This window comes from Lycorma delicatula, chromosome 1 (assembly GCF_047948215.1).
Source record: "Lycorma delicatula isolate Av1 chromosome 1, ASM4794821v1, whole genome shotgun sequence".
Lineage (NCBI taxonomy): Eukaryota > Metazoa > Arthropoda > Insecta > Hemiptera > Fulgoridae > Lycorma > Lycorma delicatula.
In genome coordinates this window covers 364864764-364886185 of record NC_134455.1, presented here as the reverse complement: position 1 = coordinate 364886185, position 21422 = coordinate 364864764, and the positions used below count along the sequence as shown (strand labels likewise).

At 30.1% G+C, this 21422-nt stretch overlaps 1 protein-coding gene across 5 annotated transcripts in view; it reads right to left on the bottom strand.

The window, feature by feature from the left end:
- The window catches only part of jar (Myosin heavy chain 95F jaguar), a 355723-nt gene that overhangs the window by 43790 nt on the left and 290511 nt on the right, over positions 1-21422 (bottom strand). For all 5 annotated transcript variants that reach the window (XM_075353648.1, XM_075353645.1, XM_075353649.1 and 2 more), the window contains exons 13-18: positions 18696-18919; positions 15465-15662; positions 8998-9222; positions 8604-8811; positions 5668-5792; positions 2599-2715 (exon numbers count right to left, since the gene is read on the bottom strand). In XM_075353648.1, the coding sequence (XP_075209763.1) occupies positions 2599-2715; positions 5668-5792; positions 8604-8811; positions 8998-9222; positions 15465-15662; positions 18696-18919 (1097 nt within the window). The remainder of the gene's footprint in view (positions 1-2598; positions 2716-5667; positions 5793-8603; positions 8812-8997; positions 9223-15464; positions 15663-18695; positions 18920-21422) is intronic.

Here is a 21422-nt window from a genome sequence, read left to right as displayed (position 1 = left end):
TCTATTTTTTTTAACACATTGAATGTGGTTGACATTATTTTAAAAGTTAACTTTTCACACAACCCGTAAAAGAAAATTGAGGCCGTTAGAGTTGTGGTTTTGCAGAATACAAAGTCACTTAAGATCACTATAAATTTCAGTTTTTTCAAGAACTAAGGCTTAAAAAATCATGAAAATTTTTGTAAGTTAATGATCTCTATTTCTTTAATAAAAATGATCACTATTTCTTCCAAATCTATATAAGTCAGATATAGAAATTTAAATTTAAATGTTTTGCTAAATAAAAAAAAGTTTCTGACAACGCATTAGAAAATCTTAGAAACAGATTCACAAGTAATCCTTGTACATAGAAAAGTTACTTTGGTGTGCTGGCTCATCATAGGGAATTATTTCTTTGAAAGAGAGAATGGTTATGCAATAATTTTGATGAGATTGAACGATTTTTAACTAATCAGTGATTATGATTTGGTGAATCACCTTGACTTCAACAAGATAGTGCAACAGCACACACTAATTGCATTTATATTGCTATTGTGCAGCACTTGTCTGGAAATCATGTCACCCTGAGAAATTAAGACAATTTATGGTCAGCATAATTTCTAAAACTATTTTTTGTGAGGTTTTGAAACAGAGAACAAATCCTAAACCTCAAAGTATTGATGAACTTAAAAAGGAAATTAATAAAGAAATTGCAAACATTACAGTTGTTGAAATGTGAAGAAAGTTGTGAGAAACTTCAGCAAAAACTCTAAGAATGTATACTTGCAAAAAGTGAATATCTGAAGAATATAATTTTTAACGTGTAGTAATTATAATTTTGCAAATTATATATTTTGTTCTTAAATCTAAAGTAACTAAAATTAATTATACAAGGATTTCAGGTTTTCATTTTTCCTTTCAAATTTTTCTATTTCTTTTGTCCATTACCAGGGTATGCAGTTGCTTTCTGATGAAGACAGTTCACCTAGTTTCTTTCCCACCTAATCGTTTACTTAATGCATCTATTTATTCAGCAGTTTTGTTAATTTAACCGAAAAAAAAGCCTAATAACAGGTGGGTAAATATGAAACCAAAATTTTTGTATAGAAAATACACGTTTATTATGTGAATGATAAAAAATATTTTATTCAAAATACTGTCCATCGCTAGCTATATATTTTTTCCATATCTCTGACAATTTATGAATGCCACACCAAAAAACCTGTTGCTCTATTGAGGCAAACCAGTCATCAAGCCATTTTTGTACATTTTCAAAAGAAGTGAAGCACTGCTCAGCAAGTGCATTCCCATCGATGCAAATAAATAGTAGTCGGACGAAGCCAAGTCTATGAGTAAGCCGCATGCAAAAGGATTTCCCAACTGAACACCTCAATTGTTTCCTTGACCAGTTTTGCTGTGTGTGATGGTGCATTATCATGAAGCAAAATCACTTTGTGTTGCCTTTTTTGAAATTCTGGTCATTTTTCACCAATGCTTGATTCAAATAAATCATTTGTTGTCGGTATATTTGTTGGCGTTCAATACTAATGGTTTCACCAGGTTTTAGCAACTCAAAGTAGATCCCACCAAACAGAGCATTGTTTTCTTTCCATAGCTATTTGGCCTTGAAATCGAAGTCGATGGTTCACCTGGAGTTACCCATGATCTTTTACACTTAGGATTCTCAAAATATATCCATTTTTCATCACCTGTCACAATTCGATGAAGAAATGACTTTCTTTTGTACTTGGCGAGCAGCATTTTGCAAGTGGTTTTTCGGTTTTTTTGCTGTCTTTCATTCAGTTCATGTGGAACCTATTTTCCATCTTCTGGATCTTTCCCATGGTTTTCAAAAGTATGAAGATGGCTTCTTGTGTTACATTTAATTGATCCGCAAGTTGTTGTATTTGAGTATCATCCTCATCCAACAATGCTTGCAATTCGCTGTCTTCAAACTTTTTCGGTGATCTTCCACCTTCTTTGTTTCTAACTTTAAAATCACCACTTTTGAATTTTTTTTTAAACCACTCAAAGCATTGTGATTTACCAAGAGCATGCTCACCATAAGCTTTGACAAGCATTCGATACGATTCTGCAGCATTGTTCTTTAAATGGTAACAGAAAATCAATGCTGTCCACAAATTGTAATTTGTAAGTACAAAACTCGACATGTTCAACGCTAATTAAAACTATGCTGTTGTATGAAAGTTGTATTGTTGTAAATTGAAAATCTTTGCCAGCTGTCAAAGAAAGAAAATGGCGCCAATGATGTGATTTGACAGGAACTACTTTGACAGCTAGGACCATCTATGGGCAAATTCTGGTTTCATATTTACACACCTGGTTCACAGAGCTTCAAAATATAAACATCCAGAATAAAGTAAAATGGAATGTTACCTGATGAATAAATCTATGAGATAAATTCAAGTAAACTGTAAGTTAGAAAATCTAAGCAACACAGACATTCTAATGTGAATTAAATGTAAATAAAATTTTTATTTTTATGCATGAAATAATTAAAAGTACAGATATGTAACATTTAATAAATATACTAAGAAAGATTTTCTGAGATACAATTACATAATATAACTAGTTAAATTAAACATTTATAGTTCTTACCTTAATTTTATTAATAGCTGTTTTCATGTCATTTTGTAGAGTTTTTACTTCATTTATACTGGATTCTTTTTCTTTCTTCAACTGTCCAACAATTGATTCCATTCGTGTTAGCATAGACTGTAAAATAATGAGAATAAATGAATAAAGTATTAGAAATTTTAACTTTATAACTTTTTAATTATATTTGTAACATCAATTATAACTGAATGATAATACAAGGTTTCTATACATAATAGGGTTATGTTTTTTCCTGTTAGAGCAACCATGAGAACTGTTAAAGAGCTCTTTGGCCTTGGATATGTCTGAATCTCACGATTAAAATATCTACATTCTTGAACTATTCACACCATGAGTCAGCAGACTTCTTGAACAATCCGACCAAATTTTACATTTTCTTTAGTTCCTGAAGTTGAAGGTCATCCAGAGTATTCATCTTTTTCATTCTAACATTTCTTTACTGAATTTTTTATGTCATTCAAACTCACGTGCATTAAACAAGACTGTAGAACATAAATATTGATACTGTAAACATAGATTCCTGTAATTCAAAAAATGAGATGTTATTTAATGGTTAAACTTATCATCGTAAATCAGCTCATTTCAAGTCAAGAGTTCTCAAGTTCAAATCCTAATAAAGGTAGTTGCTTTTATTCAGATTTGAATATTAGATTGTGGATACTGGTGTTCTTTGGAAGTTAGGGTTCAATTAACCATACATCTCAGATATGGTTGCCTGAGTCTGTACAAGACTACACATCACAAACAAGGGACATGGGTGCATATGGTCCCTGAATCCAGAAAGTTGCGTGTGATATTCGGAGACGTTTGGAATATTCATAAGAAATATCTACACTCTCAGTCATTCAGTTGATTGAGTCTTCATTTAATGAAGTTGTATACTGTAACACAGCTAAGCTTAAAATTAGAGCAACATGTCAATTTAAAATTTTTAGTATAATCGAGCAAAATCCACTGAATGTTTTCAACTGCTTACTGAGATTTATGGAGCAGAGTCTATGTTTAATGTATGTGAGTTTGAATGACATAAAAAATTCCGTAAAGAAATGTTAGAATGAAAAAGATGAATGCCCTGATGACCTTCAACTTCAAGTACTAAAGAAAATGTAAAATTTGGTCAGATTGTTCAAGAAGTCTGCTGACTCATGGTGTGAATAGTTCAAGTTTTGAACAGTGACAAAGACATCGCATGGAAAATTGTGCATGAGGATTTTAACATGAAAAAAAGAATGTGCCAAAATGGTCCCTAGAGTTCTCACACTGGAGAAAAAGAACACTGTAAGGTAATTCGCACTAACATGCTGTGGCAACTTGATCTCAATCCCAACCTTCACTACCTGTGATGAAACCTGGATCTTTTTGTATGACCAAAATTATCATACTCAAATTGAGACAAAAAACCATCAATACACTTGAAAAAATCTTCATCATCAAGAATGAAAAAAGGAAGCAGTACAAATTCAAATGCAATCTCATAATGTTTTCTGATGTCAAGGAACAATGAACCAGAGTTATTATAAAGAAGTTTTGATAAAGCTGAGAGAAAAAGTCAGAAAAACAACCCAAAATATGGAAAAATGGTTTCATACTTCATCATGATTATGCTAACGAAGCACACGGGCTCTTTCTATAAAGCAGTTTTTGCCAAAAAACACATTACTACACTGGAACATCCTCTACATTCACCAGATTTGGCACCATGTGATTTTTGGTTTTCCCTAAAGTGAAATCTGTACTTGAAGAAAGACATTATGAATCAACTGATGCAATAAAAAGAAAATCTCTTTCACAGACGTGATCAAAAAGAGATACGTTCCACGCTTTTGTAAGGGGGCAAATGGGGACTCTATTGAAGGTGAATTTTATCATAACAGTCTCATTATTTAATAGCTATATCTTTTACATTAGAATTTGATTACAGAATAAATACTAACATAACAACAAATAAATACCTATTCTAAAACTATTGAAACAAATTTTAAAATAAAATTATGTTAAATAAACAATTTCAATTTTTTTTTTTAATTTAAAACCTAAGCCTAAAAAGTAATCTTGATTGTCATATTCATGAATAGATACTGCAAAAAAAGAACCATATTAAAAAAATAGTAAATAAATACATGAAAAAGAAGAAATAGTAATAAATATTGTCAAAAAACTTAGTACACATAGAGCATCGTACAATAACTATTTTTGGAAAAATAAATATAACATTTCTTTCTGTTTAAATAAGATTTTAATAACATATTGGAGAAGAGATGAGGTGTTAAAATTTACATGGGTTTTTGATAGCTAAACAATAATCTGGCTCAAGTTTTTGTTAACTGCACCACTGTAAATAAGAAAGGAGGAGAGTAAACTGAAGCATTATTATTTTTAATAGAAGAATGATTTCTGTAGTATAAATAATAAGTGATAAATAATATAAAATACATTAGAAGAATTTCACAGTTTTAAATAATTAGCACTAGGAATGAAACACTTTCTTTTATTATGTTTTAAAAAACACTTTCAAAAAGATATTACATTACTTATAATAAAAAAAAAGATTACGCTGTTTCTAATCTAAACATACATAGTACAATATTGTAACTTTCAAAGCTCTGTAATTCTAAATTTTCTATAACTACATTTCCTGTAATTCAAAAAAAGAGATGTTATAATTTTTATAAAAAAGAAAAATATAGTCAAAATTTCAGATAACAATGATTTCAAGATTTTGAGTTCATTGTGTTGATCTAATGATTTACAGAAGAAAGTAACAGAATTTAATGTCACAAAGCAGACCCAATATTATATTACATTGATTAAATACCCTGGTTAATTATAATAGTTAATACATAAATGAATAATAACCAAGTACACACATTAGATATCACACAAGTTTATCACAGTAAACTGAGATAAAATCAAAGATTAACTGAAATAAATGACAGCAAGAATTCGCTCTAGTTTTTATATAACCAGTAACTTAAAATTTTTTTTTTAATGATACATTATATTAAATTAATGAGAAACTTAACATAATTTCCAAATCAATTAATCTATTACCTGTAGACTGTTTATCTTTCCAATCCCTTTGTACCTTGGCCGATGACGTTTCTTTGCCAAATACATTCTCATATTCTTTTGGATAGTAATATGACATTCCCGTCTATACTTTATTTTATTTTTCACTGTAAAAGAAAATGACTTATAGCAATTTAAACAAAACATAGCCATTAAAATAATACACTATAAATAATTAAACTGATGTTTTGATTATATGATAAAAATCTCACTTATAAATCATTTATAAGACTTATATAACAAAGTAATCTTCGTCACTTATATGACGATGAAGTAATCTGCATTGAAAGGTTTTTTCAATGCAGATTACTTGCCAATAATGATAATTTATACAGTTTTGACACCCACTTATACAACTTTTACAACCAGGAACTATTTACTTAACTCCTGCCTTAATAATGATATTTTATTCTATTCACAAAAATAAAAATGTTTAAACTACCATGAAAACTTTTATTTATTTGTTTTAGAAATTATCAGATTTTGAAAATATGCAATATGATAAATAGAGATAATTTTACCACAGTCATAGCAATTTATTGAGTGGGCAATGACTCAATCATTATTGGTTTAATAATCTATTATCTGATGTCATCATTATCATCATCTTCAGTTCCATTTAATCCAAATTTCCTTGGGCCTTCTACAAAATTCCTCCACCTGCCTCGATTTATGAATAACCTCTTTTCCACTGCTCTCATCACATCCCCTCTTTTGCACAGTTCCTTCATTGCTGTATTTATCTACTTCATTCTTGGTCTACCCCTTGGTCTTCTATCAGTTGCCTCTGCATACAGATCCTCCATGATAATATTTCTTCATCCATCTTTCATATGTACCCACTTGAGCTTTGTTCTTTCAATTGACTCTACAAGGCTTCCTGATTTGAATTCCTCTCTAATCATACCGCTTCTTACCCTATCCCTTCTTGTCTCCCTAGCAAGCTTCTCTTGAATTTCATTTCTATTGCCTATACTTGACCCTCCATCTTTTTACCAGCTGCCCAGGTTTCTGCCATGTACCCACCAGGTTGGTCTAGTGGTTAACGCGTCTTCCCAAATCAGCTGATTTGGAAGTCGAGAGTTACAGCGTTCAAGTCCGAGTAAAGCCAGTTATTTTTACAAGGATTTGAATACTAGATCGTGGATACCGGTGTTCTTTGGTGGTTGGGTTTCAATTAACCACACATCTCAGGAATGGTCAAACTGAGAATGTACAAGACTACACTTCATTTACACTCATACATATCATCCTCATTCATCCTCTGAAGAATTATCTAAACGGTAGTTACCAGAGGCTAAACAGGGAAAAGAAAAAAAAAGGTTTCTTCCATGTGGATAAGAAATGGCACAAAGTAAGCTTTATACAAAACTCTTTTACATCACAAAGGTACCTCATTGCTCCAGACCAGACTTCTTATACTCTGATAAAATCCACTTATCTTCTATACTCTTGTACTTATTTCTTTGACCATACTCCCAATCTCAGAAAAAATTGTTCCCAGATAAAGAAGATTGGTAAAGTAGATAGGAATATCTGATATACCTAACCATAATGATAAATCATAATGAGTAGTCTGACAGAATACTAGAAAAAAAATAAATTCTTAAAAATTTTTTCATTTATTCATAACAATCTTACAGTATAACAGTGTATTACATAGTTTTTAAACTGTTTCTTGTTTTCATACCATCATATCAGAACAATGAGGATTCAAGCTTCTTATGTGTTTTTAATTTCCATTGGGATTTCAGATTTATTTTGTTTTAATGCTCCAATAGTAGTTAGTTTAAATGAATCAAGAAGTTAGTGGCTAACGGAATCAAAGTAAACCAAATATCATACAATATATTACTACTGCTTTCAAGTATAGGTTGTGACAGTTCTATAAAAACAAACTAAAACTATTCACAATGTTTGGTCTCTGAGACTATAAAGGCTAAGAATAAAAAATTTACTAGTAGTTACCAGTCACTGTTTTGATCAGCACTAAAATATACAAGGGTAGGAAGGTACGAAGACAGAATTCAATAACCCCAAACCTATTCAGAAAAAAACAGTCTATACATGTAGTCAACATAAATGTATATAAAACCATACTGGTTTATAGACATGTAGTCTGGCAGATCACTCTTTCAATTCAAGAGTGTAATGCTTGTAGTTTAATTTTGATAACAATTATATTAGTGTACAAGAAATAGTTTTAAAAGCCCAACAACCAACTTCTGGATAAGGAATAAACATCTTACCTTTATTCACATTAATTTTAATAAATTTACGCTTGGTAGGGTTCTTATTCCTACCTTTTTTCTTTTGATTAGTAATACCTAACCATACTTTGACATCTGTTACCAGCAAACTTATTAGAAGAAATAAGAAAGCAGCCAACCAATTCATAAAACCTATCTTATAAGAATTTACAATTCATATAAAACAATTAATGGTTGAACAAAATTGCATTTTTTCAAGTAATATAAAATGAAAATTGATTTAAACAAACTAAAGTTCAAACCTGCACTTAAGTTAGAAAAAAATTAAATTAAATTAAATTAAATTAAATTTACAAAGCTGAGACAAATATTTGTATTAACTACTCAACTTCATCATCTACACCATATATCACCTTATGCTTAAAAAACCAATAACAATATGCACTTACAAAAAATTGTAAATTATAGCAAAAATATGCTAAAATTAGATGGAGTTATAAGCAATTCAGTTGAGCATGAATTTAATTTCATTCCACAGTTTTTACTTTAAATACAGTATAACATTAAAAAACCCTGAACACTGATTACATCTTCTCATGAAGAAAAAAATAATGCAATAATATAAGTATTTTTACTTAAAAAGAAAAAAAATAAGTGTACAATTCACTTATGGATGGTAAAAATACAGAATTAAATAGAAATATTTACATTTTATCACAGATAGAGCACACCATTGAGATTTCTTCCAACGGGATGCAAGAAGCCACTTTTTAACTTTTGCAACCATTGATGCAAGATTATCAGGATCCGATCTCATAATAGCATCAAATTCTGCAAATTTCCCAGGTCGGAAAAACACCTTTGAGACTCCAAAACGATAATCATTTTCATTCATACCAAGTGCTCGGAATAATGCCTATAGAAAGGACACAAATTTTCATTAATCATTGTTATAAGTTTGTAATATAATAAATTAAAAAGGATAAAAAAAATATCTTAAATAGTAAAATGAACTAACTAACAACATAAAAAAATTATTTGAAATAAATCAACATGAATGAAATAGAAATAACAATTATATTGTTTATAAAATGCAAATAACCTTGCAAAATAGTCGAGGATCAAGTCGAGCAAGTTCTGGAGGAAGAAATCTGCGATACATTTCATAGAGATCTGTAAATTGTGCACGAGATGGAAAACCTTGTTGCATGAGCTCAAGCACACTAGTCATACCAGAACACTGCAATTGTGACAATATTGACCCACCTTCGAATTGATGATCAACCATCTTTTGATTCGGTTTAATGCAACGAACAAAGTTTGTCCCCTAAAGAAAAATCAGAATAATGCATATTAGTTATATAAAATTATAAATGGAAATACATGGTGAGGATATACATTTTGCAACGAGAAAAAATTTATATGAATAAATATAAAATCTTTTATATAAATATTATATATCTGCAAGCATTCAGTAACAATATACTTATTTCTATACCATTTAAATATGATAAAGCATTGGGCAGGAGAACTGCATGTTTTATATGCTTGCAATTAAAACATTCTACAAATGTGGTAATAATCTTTATGGCAGTCAACAACTGTTTCATTAGTATTTCAATATCTGCTAGATAATGTGGTGTAACCAATCCATGCCATTAAGGTCTAGGTAGAAAATTTTGGATAAATTAGTTTAGCATCAAACAAAAACTTTCCTGGTACAATTAGGATTTACATACACCTAAAAATGTACGAGAGGTTATTTCTAAAGTAAAGACTGTTTCACTGTAAAAAAATTTATTCTGAAAACTTTATAAATATTTTTTTTTTTCTCTTAAATTACATACCTTATGCCACATCTCTATATAATCACCACATGAATTAAGACATTTATCGTAGCGATACGCCAGCTTCAATATACCCTCATCATATTCTTCTGTCGCCAGTCCATTCAGCCACTAATTAACAACATTTTTAAGTTCATCATCACCCACGAATTGCTTACCACTGAAAACTTCTTTCAATTTCCAAAACAAAGGTAATCAGAAAGCTAAGGCTGGACTATATGGTGGTGATCATAAATTTCCCATCCAAATGTTCTCATTAAATCACGTGACCTGAAACATGTGGACATGCATTATTGTGCAACAGGATGATGCCAACGGTCAGCCACCTATGTCACCGATTATGAATGGTGTGCCGTAACTTATGTAGAGCTTTGCAGTAGGCTTCTGCATTTATAGTTGTTCCACGTGGCATGAAATCAATCAGCAGTATTCCAAAGCGATCCCAAAAGACTATGGCCATCAGTTTGCATCCAAATGGCTGTGGCTTGACCTTTGTCGATCTGGTTGGTGACTGAGGATGATTTCATTCACTTGACTGCCATTTTCTCTCTGGTGTGTAATTCAAAATCCATGTTTCATTGTCGGTAACAATTGAATTAAGAAACTCATCCCTTTTTTCTGACTTAGCGCATCAAAAATTCCAAAGCAGATCCTATTTGGATTTTTTTGTAACATTCTGTTAAGATGTGCAGCACCCAACGTGCCCAAATCTTTCTGAAGTCTAAATGATCATATACGATGCAACCAATAACAGCTCTTGAAACATCAATAAAAAGAAGGGTCAGGTTGGAAATCGTTGAGCGACGATCTTTTCTGATTTCAAGTCCTCAATGATTATCAAAGGGCCTATGTTCTTCATCATGAACACTAATTCTGTTATTTATAAACCTTTCACACAATTTTCAGACCTTTCTTTCATTCATTATATTATCACCATACACAGTAACTGACTGCCTAAGAATTTCAGCCGACTCAACGTTTTCATGGTTTAAAAAACATTTGACTCCACATATTTCACAGTTGGCGGCAACATCGATTTTCCTATTAATTTTATAACGTAATAATTCACATGTATTCATTCAAAGATAATAAAATGCAGTAACTTACAGACATCAATGCAATGCGTACATTACTACCTGCCATGAACGACACAGGTTCACCAACCTTAAGAAGAGAAATTTCCCAGCGGTCTTTAGAGATATCCCTCGCAGATGCTGAAAGACCTACAATCCTACGAAGCCCCAAACAGTCTGCTGCTTGTCATTCAACAATACTCAAAATATTCTTTGTAAGGATTTATATACATGTATTCATACAAAATCCAAATTGTAAAGGCACTAAATGATACTACTGAGTTAATCACCCTTTTTGCCACCAACCTTTTTGTAATCTTTTAAACATTAATGAAAATAGTAATCACAATATTATAATGAGCCATGAATCACATTTCAGTTACAGAGACGTGTAAATAAATTAAAACTTCCAGTTGTGGTAACAAAAAACTGTAATAAAATGAATCAAGAATGAATGCATAATAGTGAAGTCACTGTATGAGTGTAAACATTTCCTATGGAATAAACAGCCCAGATTTCTTTGAGATTAATGATGGGGGATGCTGTCATCACAATGATATGTCTTTAATTAAATATATTTCTCTCTTTTGAAATAATGAAGAAGCCTGAAATCAATCTGACACACAGTTAAAACAGTGTAATATGATCACACATTGTAACACATTGAAGTAGTATTCAGATACAGTGTGTTTCACTTCACGTAACACTACGATGTTCCACTTCTTGTTTTCCACTGGCTGAAGATATAGAGCATATGATTTTCTGTCAACTGTTTTAATACAGGTGATTCAAAGAAACGGGAAATTTTGAAAGTTGTGTTGGTAGCTGTGGGCGATTGGTACCACTTGATAAGTGGCGCCAGCCTCTCTAACCTAACCTGCCATTTAGTTGTCATGGATCCTTGGAGTGGTGCACAATGTGCATTTGCTATAAAAGTGTTTTACAAAAACAATGACAGTGTGGAGGGAGCGTGTAGAGAATTTCGCCGTCATTTTAATCTGGGATGGCACGACCGTGTTCCATCAGCACATGCAATTAAAACATGGATATCTAATTTTGAGGAAACTGGTTCGGCAATAAAAAAGAAACCTCCAGGCCGTGAGCGAACCGTCCGTACACCACAGAATGTTCAAGCTTTACAAGATGCTGTCACATGAAATCCACATCGGTCAATCTGTCGTCTCTCAGCATCTTTACAATTGCATAGTTCAAGTGTTCGAAGAATGTTAGTGAATGACTTGCAATACCATCCATACAAGTTGCAGATCGTCCAGGAACTGAAACCGAACGATGAAGTTGTGCGAGCACAATTCTGTAATGTAATGCTTCAGAAGATAAGTGATAACGAACAGTTTGTTCACGAACTGTGGATGTCAGACGAAGCGCATTTCCACCTCAGTGGATTTGTTAACAAGCAAAATTTCAGATACTGGACACAAGAAAATCCTACGCAGCTACACCAGCGTCCGTTGCACAGCCAGAAAGTGACCGTGTGGTGTGCTATGTCATCTTACGGTGTTATAGGCCCTTATTTTTTTAAGGATGACAACGGTCTTGCGATTACAGTGACGTTGGCTTGTTACATAGCCGTGCTTGAAACCTTTGTTGTAGAACAACAAAAGAGATTTCCACCGATTCTTAACACAGCCTGGTTTCAACAAGATGGAATAACGTCACAACTGCACTAATATCGATGGCAGCTGTACGCCGATTGTTTGAACAACGTGTCATTTCACGAAATGGTGACATTAGATGGCCTCCCAGATCACCTGATCTCTCAGCTTGCGATTACTTTTTGTGGGGTCACCTTAAAAGCAAAGTGTTCCACAGTAGACCTGCTACAACGGAAGAACTGAAGGCAAAGATCCGAGAAGCAATTGCGAGAATTCCAGTTGAGATGTTACGTCAAACCATGAACAATTTAACGAAGAGACTTCGTGAGTGTTTACGTAAAAGAGGAGGTCACCTGCAAGATATCATCTTTACAAAATAAACTAAAATGTATGTATCCTAAAATGGCAACATTTGTACAATTACATGAAATAAAATTCATTTTCTAAAAAAATTTTTCATTAACGTAATTTAATTTGTAAAATTTCCCGTTTCTTTGAATCACCTGTATGTCTGCCATTTTCTAATTTACTTCATCAACTGACTTGAAATGTATTCATTAAGTGCAGCTTTCACTTTAGCGAAAAGAAAAAAGCCACATGGTACCAAATCTGGATAATACAGAAGATATACCAAGACAATAATGTGTTTATCAGCAAAAAAAACTTAACAAAAAAATGTTGTGTGATTAATCCGTTGATCTGATGAAGAATGAGACCATTTTCCAGTTTTGTTTTTTCTGATTCTTTCTCTCAGCGTTATCAAATCATCTGTAATAATGTCAATTGTTCACTGTTGTGCTTTCTAGTACCCATTCTCCTAAAATTACATCCTTGCCTTCAAAAAACACAATGATGGCTTTGAATTTGGACTTGCTTTGATGGGCATTTTTTATAATTATAGGTGATAAGTGACAGTGTTTTTCAGTATATTGATTATCATTTCGTATAATCCTCATACTAGAAGAACCAGGTTTCGTTAGAAATAATGATTTTTTGAAAAAGGTTAGGGTTGACGTAAGTCATTACAGCCTGTCAGTCCAAATTTTCTTGTGGGATCTTCTTTCTCTGGGAACCCTAGTGACCATCTTGGTACATATTTTTTTTATGCTGAGATCTTTATGCAAAACTTTCTGTACAGTCTGTTCACAGCTTCAGCTATCATTCAGATATTAAGTTGGCATCATTCTTGAACAATCTGGCTTTTTTTTTCTACACCTTCTTTGGTTCTTGAGGTAGAAATTCATCCAGGGTATTCATTGTCTTCCACATTCTGAAGTCCTTAAAACAGTCTTTTGTACTACTCAAACTCAGAAGTATGCGACATGCAGTCTTCTTTGTAAACCTCGGTAAGTATTTGAAAACATTCCATTGCTGTTTTGCCACAAGATATCTGCCAAAGAGCTTAGTTTTCAAGATGTGCTTTCTCTAACAGGTAGATACACAGTTTCATTATTTAATAGAGACATCTTGTAAGGTTAACAGAAACTTTAATCATTTCTATTAAATAAAGTGGGGTAATTAAAATAATGTATTTTTTAAATGTAACAATGTAATTGTATAAATTAAAGTTCCACTTACCAACAATTTTAAAACACATTTCCAAGTACTTTCAGAGCTGCTACTCTACCATCGGGGATTTCTTATAAGATGTTAATTCAAAATTCATATGTCACATGTATAATATTTAAATTATATAAATATATATATATATATATATATATATAATATGTATAATTATATGTATGTATATATATATATATATATATATATATATATATATATATATATATATATATAATATTTAAATTAAAATTGTTACGTCCATAATAGTCGGTCGTCAAGAAATAAAAAATAATTTATATGTCAATAAGACTCATGTCCATAACATGTTTATGACTGTTATAATAATAACACTATTATAATAATATATAACGACTATCGTAATAATCGTAAACATCGTACAAACATGACATTAGTCTTATTGACATATAAATTATTTTTTATTTCTTGACGACTTATGAACATAACAATTTTAATTTAAATATAATGAAATGAATTTTTAATGAACATCTTATAAATTTTATGAATGAACATTTTATGAATTTTTAATTAACATCTTATAAGAAATCCCTTATGATGGAGTAGCAGCTTCGAAAGGTATTTGGAAATATATTTTAAAATTGTTAGTAAATGGAACTTTAATTTATACAACTGTATTAATACCAATGGTGCCAAATGCATAGAAAATTAAATGTAACAATGTAAACTTAATTTCACATTAAAAAAAAAAATTAATTTACAAAACTTTTTATGACAAAATGTTAAAGTTTAACTTTCATGTACTGGCAACATCATAAGCCAGTTTTGCTAAAACAAATATAATCAGAAATTAGCTTTCTTCATCTAAAATATTCATAGTCCAAATCTAATTAAAATGTTTTTTCTTTTCTTTATGTAGTCTTATGTGCACATACAACTCATAAATCTATTCATACAAGTTTATTGTTTTTTAAAAAGAAAATACACTGCTTTAATTTGAAAATAAGAGATAAATATTAAAAATCGTAACTGCCAAAAAAAAAAAAAACCATTGCCCTTTAATATAGAATAATTACTCGTATACAGGATACTTAAAGAGTGTGCTAGTGAGAATTTTGTGTATAGTATTTTTATATGGTATAATTATTTAAAAATTTTAAACATATATATATATATATATATATATATATATATAGATATATATTTATATATATATATATAGATATATATTTATATAGCCTATGACACTGCCAGTAACATAAGGATTCCAATGTGAGGTCATACAACTAAATCGGTTCAGATGTTGAGCTGCAATGATGTAACAAACATATATACATACACCCTAAATACATTACACTCCTTTTTGGGCAGTCATGTAAAAAAATAAACAAGCCCATTAATTGTTTACATGTCAACTACAAAAATTTAACCTCTAACAAACTTCTTTCTTTAACACAGAAATTTAAAAAAAAGAAGTAAAATAAAATAATTACTTACTGTGCTTTTGAGCTTATCCATAAGTTCACTGAGTTGAGATTTAAACTTAGAACCCACAGAAATAAAAGTTAGTTTTCCTTTAAGGCTTCCAGAACTGTTGCCAGCAAAAAGACTTTGTAAAAATGGATTTTTGCTTTCTTGTATAAGGCCTTCTAACGATGCATGTAGTGCATCATTGTTTTTCTCAATAAATTGGCACTGTAATTAAAAATTTTTCATTTAATAGTTGAATTAAAATTGAAATATACATGTTACTTTAAAAATAAATAGAGTTTAAAAGAATATATAAATTATTTTTTTGTTTCAATGATCTCTCTGGATTCCTATTTTCATTTTCTTACAATCACTACATCTAAAATTACTACAATTACAATCACTACACTAAATTCTAAAATAGATAAATTTAAAAATAATGAATGTTTTTGATCAGTCAAAGTTAAATTAAAGAAAAATATCTACATCATTTGAAATAAATTTAAAAGTTACAAATTAAATAAGAAAAAAAGCACAGAGAAAATTGATCCAATAAAAATAAACTACCCAAAATAAATTCTCAAAGCAAAACATATTTTTGTACATAGTTTTATAGAATAGTAACATACGTCGACTATTAATTAAATTATGTTTTCAGTAGTCACTGAAAACATTTTTATATATACGTTAACTGTAAGTATATATTTCCAAATTGTGCATGGTAGCTTATTTACTTTGATACTATTTAAAGGTATCAAGTTTTTTTTGTTGTTTTCTTTTTACCACTCTTATATTAACTCGCTCTTGGACTATGTATGCAAGATTCACAGTACAGAACCTTTCAGTCGAATTTTAAAGTACTTCCTCTGATTCATTCGCTCTGAAATTTTGCATACAGGTTTGCTACTGATGACAACACATTTTAGCAACTTTTCAAGTCAATAAGATGCGTTGATTAACTTAACTTAAACTTACATATGGGAATCAATTGAGAAAAAACAAGCATCACGTGCTACCTGATAACACAGTTCATTCAAGAATCGTGTACAAATAATGATACTGTTACTCTTTTGTGAATGGTTTTTGATCATGCTCATATTTAGATATTTAAATATTTCAGTCTGTGATTAAAATATTTACTTGAAAAATAATCCTTTTATAATTCTAATAGCCTAACTGTAAAAATCGGCTATCCTTTCTTATATAAACGTATACGTTTTAACAATAATATGGCACATTCATAATATTTTTAAGATTTGTGCTGTTTGTGATGACTGAAGTGTATATGAGTATATACAATAATATTTTAAGATATATGAACTTTTAAAGCTGCCTATACTCTTGTCTGCAGTACTGGAAATTGGAGACATGGAAACTTTGAAAGATTGCTCAAACCTGTGTGCTAGCGCAGCTGTAAAATATAAACTTGAAGATTAAAAAGTAGACAATAAAAAATATGAAAAAAAATGTTTAAAAACCACTCTTATATTAAATGAACTAAAAAGTAGAAAATAAAAAAATATGTAAAACATCACTCTTAAATTAAACGCATTAAAGGTAAAAAATAATTTTAGGATGGTATCTCAGAATGGATTTGATAGCAAGCTTTGATGATGATATGTAAGATTAAGTGAATCATATCTTCAAATTAAACATTTTTTGCCAATTTTTTCATGTGTGATGAATGGCCTAAGGAGTGAGGTACAAATATGCATAAGAAAAGATTGGTAAAAACATCAAATTTTTAGTTTGAAGCTATGACTTTCACGTAAACTAGCATATCACCATCAAAGCTTGTTGTCAAATCCATTCTGAGATACCGTTCTAAAATTATTTTCTACCTTTTAGTGCGTTTAATTTAAGAGTGGTGTTTTAAATATTTTTTACATATTTTTTAAAATCACAACACTGTACTTTGTCTTTGTTTTTAATTAAAACTGTGCTTTATATCGAAATAATTAAACTATTTTATTATAACTTAGTAAACTTTTATCTGAGTCTGGCTAATAAAACAGGCATTTAAGTTTAAGTTAAATTTTATATCCAACAGAGAAGAAGACAAAACATACAAAAAATATTAAAACTTATTCTGTTGTACATTATTTTATTAAGAACTTGTTTAAACAGTAAAAAAGAGATCATTCTTTATTGCAGAAAGATTTTTTTGCTTTTTTCTATATACAATTTTTGGTCCCTAGAACTTCCAGAACATAGTTCTGTAAAATATTCACTTAACGTAATATTATGTTAAAAATGTGCTTATTTCTTTATTCTTATCAAACGTTATGAGGTTTCGATAATTATTTTGATGACAGTGGTTGTAAAAAAAAAAATGCCATCACAAGTCATCATATTTTATTATTTGACAGTAGTAAACATTTTTATAATACATGTGCAAAAACATCACTATTTTTAACTTTGGGTTGTATGAAAGAAAAAGTGAAATTAATGAAATAGAAATTTATTTGAGACTTATGTTAATTAACCTAAAAATTCTTCAAAAACTATTAAGTGTGTTGGAGTAGAACACTTTTGAAAAAAATATTGTACTGTCTCTTCCCTGTGATAACAATAAAAAATAAAAAATTGATTTTTATGACTATAATATATTTTTCAGTCATTTTATTTTATTGTAAAAAATAAGTATATTTCCTTTTTAATTAATTATGTTTAGTCTATTTATGGTAAAACTATATTACTGTATGATTTTATATGTGTAGTTTAATATATATGCACTATATATTAAATATGACACTAATTTTATGAAATTTACTTTGATTTCCTTTGTAATATTTTGCTACAACACTTAATATTAAGTAGTAAGTTATACATAAAAAAGTAAGGTTATCTATAAACAGATCTATTGTTAAATTTGTGTTTTAAGTTTGATTTAAAATCAATAAAAAAATCCTTTTTTATAAAATTCTGATGGACGTGCATAAATGACTACCATCAAAAACAAAGACAAAGCAAAAGAAAGAAAGAAAGAAAATATATTGGGGTTTTCATGGATAAACAAAAATATTGTTACAAGGATAAAATTATTTAGCTGCTAATGCTAAAAACAAGTTTTATAGTAAAATCAAAACACAACTGATAACCACTTCTTTAAACCAGTTGATAAAACTGGTTATTATCTGACAATTGAAAAAATTCTGATTCACTAAAGTAAAACTTTACCTAACTAATATCTGGCACCACTAGAACTTAAAATGATTGAATTAATCAAATTGCAAACGAAAAACCATCAGAACTTACTGTTTGATAACAGACAGCACCAGCAAAATGCCGAACCAAGAATCCTTCATCATCTCTTATTTCACGATGTGCTTTTAAACGTGATGTTCTAGGTAGGGCAAGACGAAAATGGCTTCCCCACCGTCTATGAACTTCTGTAGTGAAATGGTCTGCGCTATGTTTTGGGAGTTTTGATTCTTCATCTAATAAGCTAAATATACCAGTTCCTTTGCCCTCAATGAGATCTGTAAGAAGGTAAAAATATTAAGAAAAGACAAGGACTAGAAGAAAATAAAATATAATAATTGCAATCAATTAAATTGATGTTTAAAACTAACTTTGTTAGGGGATTAATACAAGTATGTGTATTAATAAAATGATGAATAAAAATTTTATTGATTCAGGTTGAATCCAGATAAGAAAGTAATTAACTTTCCTGGATGTTACACCTGTGATTAATTAACAGCAACATTTCATAATTATAAATTTGAATTATAAGAAAAAATAAGTAAATATTAAAGATAAAATTTAATTCTTTTTAAATTATATGTACTAGGTAGCCTAAGAAAAATGCAAAAGTATTAATGAGTAAAAAATCATAAATACCTGATGATCTCAACATTACAACTTTTGCACAATAAGAAAAAGTAATATTCTCAAAAATTAAAAATAATATTGTTTGACAGACTGAAAAACGTTTATTATGTTAATGGCTATAGTAAAATATTTGATATCTTGTGCTCTCAGGTTTGGTGCATTGCCACCCAGAATTTTCCAGTTATTTAAAAGTTACTTACTTCTATTATCCTTATTATTACCTCAAGAATAGTAATTTAATTAATGAACAATATTCCATCAATGATGTGCAAGCACCCAAAAAAAAAATTGTTAAGTACAAAAAAGCAAAAGTACTTTTAACAAAATTGTAATCAAATTTTTTGTTTTGCCATTGCATTCAATATTGTAAAATGTATTTTAAAAATGTAATTGTAAAAACTTTCTAAATCCCTCAGTAGCGCTTTTATTATATAATGTTATTTATGGAAAATATTGTAAACAAGACTTAAAAATCCACATTTTGCAATGATAAATTCTATTTAAATTTAACTCTTAAAAATATTTTCTATTGTTAAGATGTGAATTTGTATGTATGAAAAAAAATTTATATGACTTTTTCAATTACATATTTAAAAAAGAAATTGCTACTACTTTGTGTTGTAAGAGATTATCATTTTTTTTTAAATATGTAATTATTATTTTTGAACAGAAATCAGTAGTTGGAGTCTTATAATCTTCTGCAGTCAGCAATGGTTGGACTAAAATCCAATATTACCTTGTAATTTCGGGCAACTTTAATGCCAGGAAAGGCAGGCAACAAAGTGGTGTCGGGAACCATGGGAAGACATGGAGAGGTGACTGTAAATGTTAACAAGCAGGCTCTTGCAGATTTTGCATTGATGAATTCTTTAAAGATCGTGAATACTTTTTTCCACATAAGAATACATGTAAATACACATGGGCTGCATGAGGGAGTCGCTCGATTATTGGTTATGTAATAGTGAATTATAAATTGTTTCTTTCTGTTCAAGATAAAAGAGTTTATAGTGGTTATGATGTGATTACTAATCACTTTATTTTATGATCAAAAATTGCAATACCTTGTAGTTGGAAAAGACCACGATTAAGACAACTAATTTCTGAAGAAACATTTAGAATTAATCTACTTGACGATTTAAGTATTAGGGACCATTACAAATGGAGATTGGATGAATATCTTCAGTTTATGCTGTAAAATTGTAATATTAATAGAGAGTGGTAAAAGATGTCAGCTGTATTGTTAAACACAGTTTCAGAAGTTCTTGAAAAAAGGAAGAAAAAGGTCTGCAGGAAAAGACTTCCATTCTGGAATAAAGATATAGCGCTACTCTCCTGCAAGAAAAAAAGCTACATACTGAATATATTTCCAGGACGGATCAAGAAAATGTTTGTGATTACAGTAGGAAATCGGTTGTGTGAAGAAGGAAATACGGAAATGTAAAAGGAAGGGATGAGAACAATTTGTAAGTGATATTGAACATGATGGACATGGAAGGTATATAAAATTTTAAATCAGTTGAACTCAGGAAATAAGTTTACTTTATAAGTTAATACAATTCCAGAAGAGAGAAGGTTAAATTATTTTTAATCTTTATCAACTTCAGGAGAGAGTAATGTCCTCACATCCACATCACAAGATGGGTAATCACTCACCCACCTTATGATGATTCTGGTTGCCACACCATCCCCTCTCTTCCTAGTCCTGATGGACTTTACCAGAGATTGCCTTTTAGAACCTCTAAACTGGATAACACAACACAGGCATCAGTTTGGCCTCTGTTAGGTTGCCACCGACACAAATGCCTTGGCAGACATTTCCATCATATTTGTACAACATGATACAAATGTTGTTGATCTGATCCTGTAGGAGAAGCTTAGTATTGCTCAAAAGAGCTGCAGAAATAAGAAAGTGCAGGGCCTTACAAAATTAATATGGAGCTGATTAAATAAGCATCATTGAGATTCAAGATGAGATTATTTTCCTTCTATAATGGTTGCTGGAAGTTGTGAAGTGTATTGTATGCTTGAACAGAATCTCTGGTAACAGCTGTTTTTGAGAGGCAAAGGCAAGGTTGTGATAATTATATGCTTGCTAAATAACATATACAAATTTACTGATTGCTGAATATAAAATTTATGCTAAAATAATAA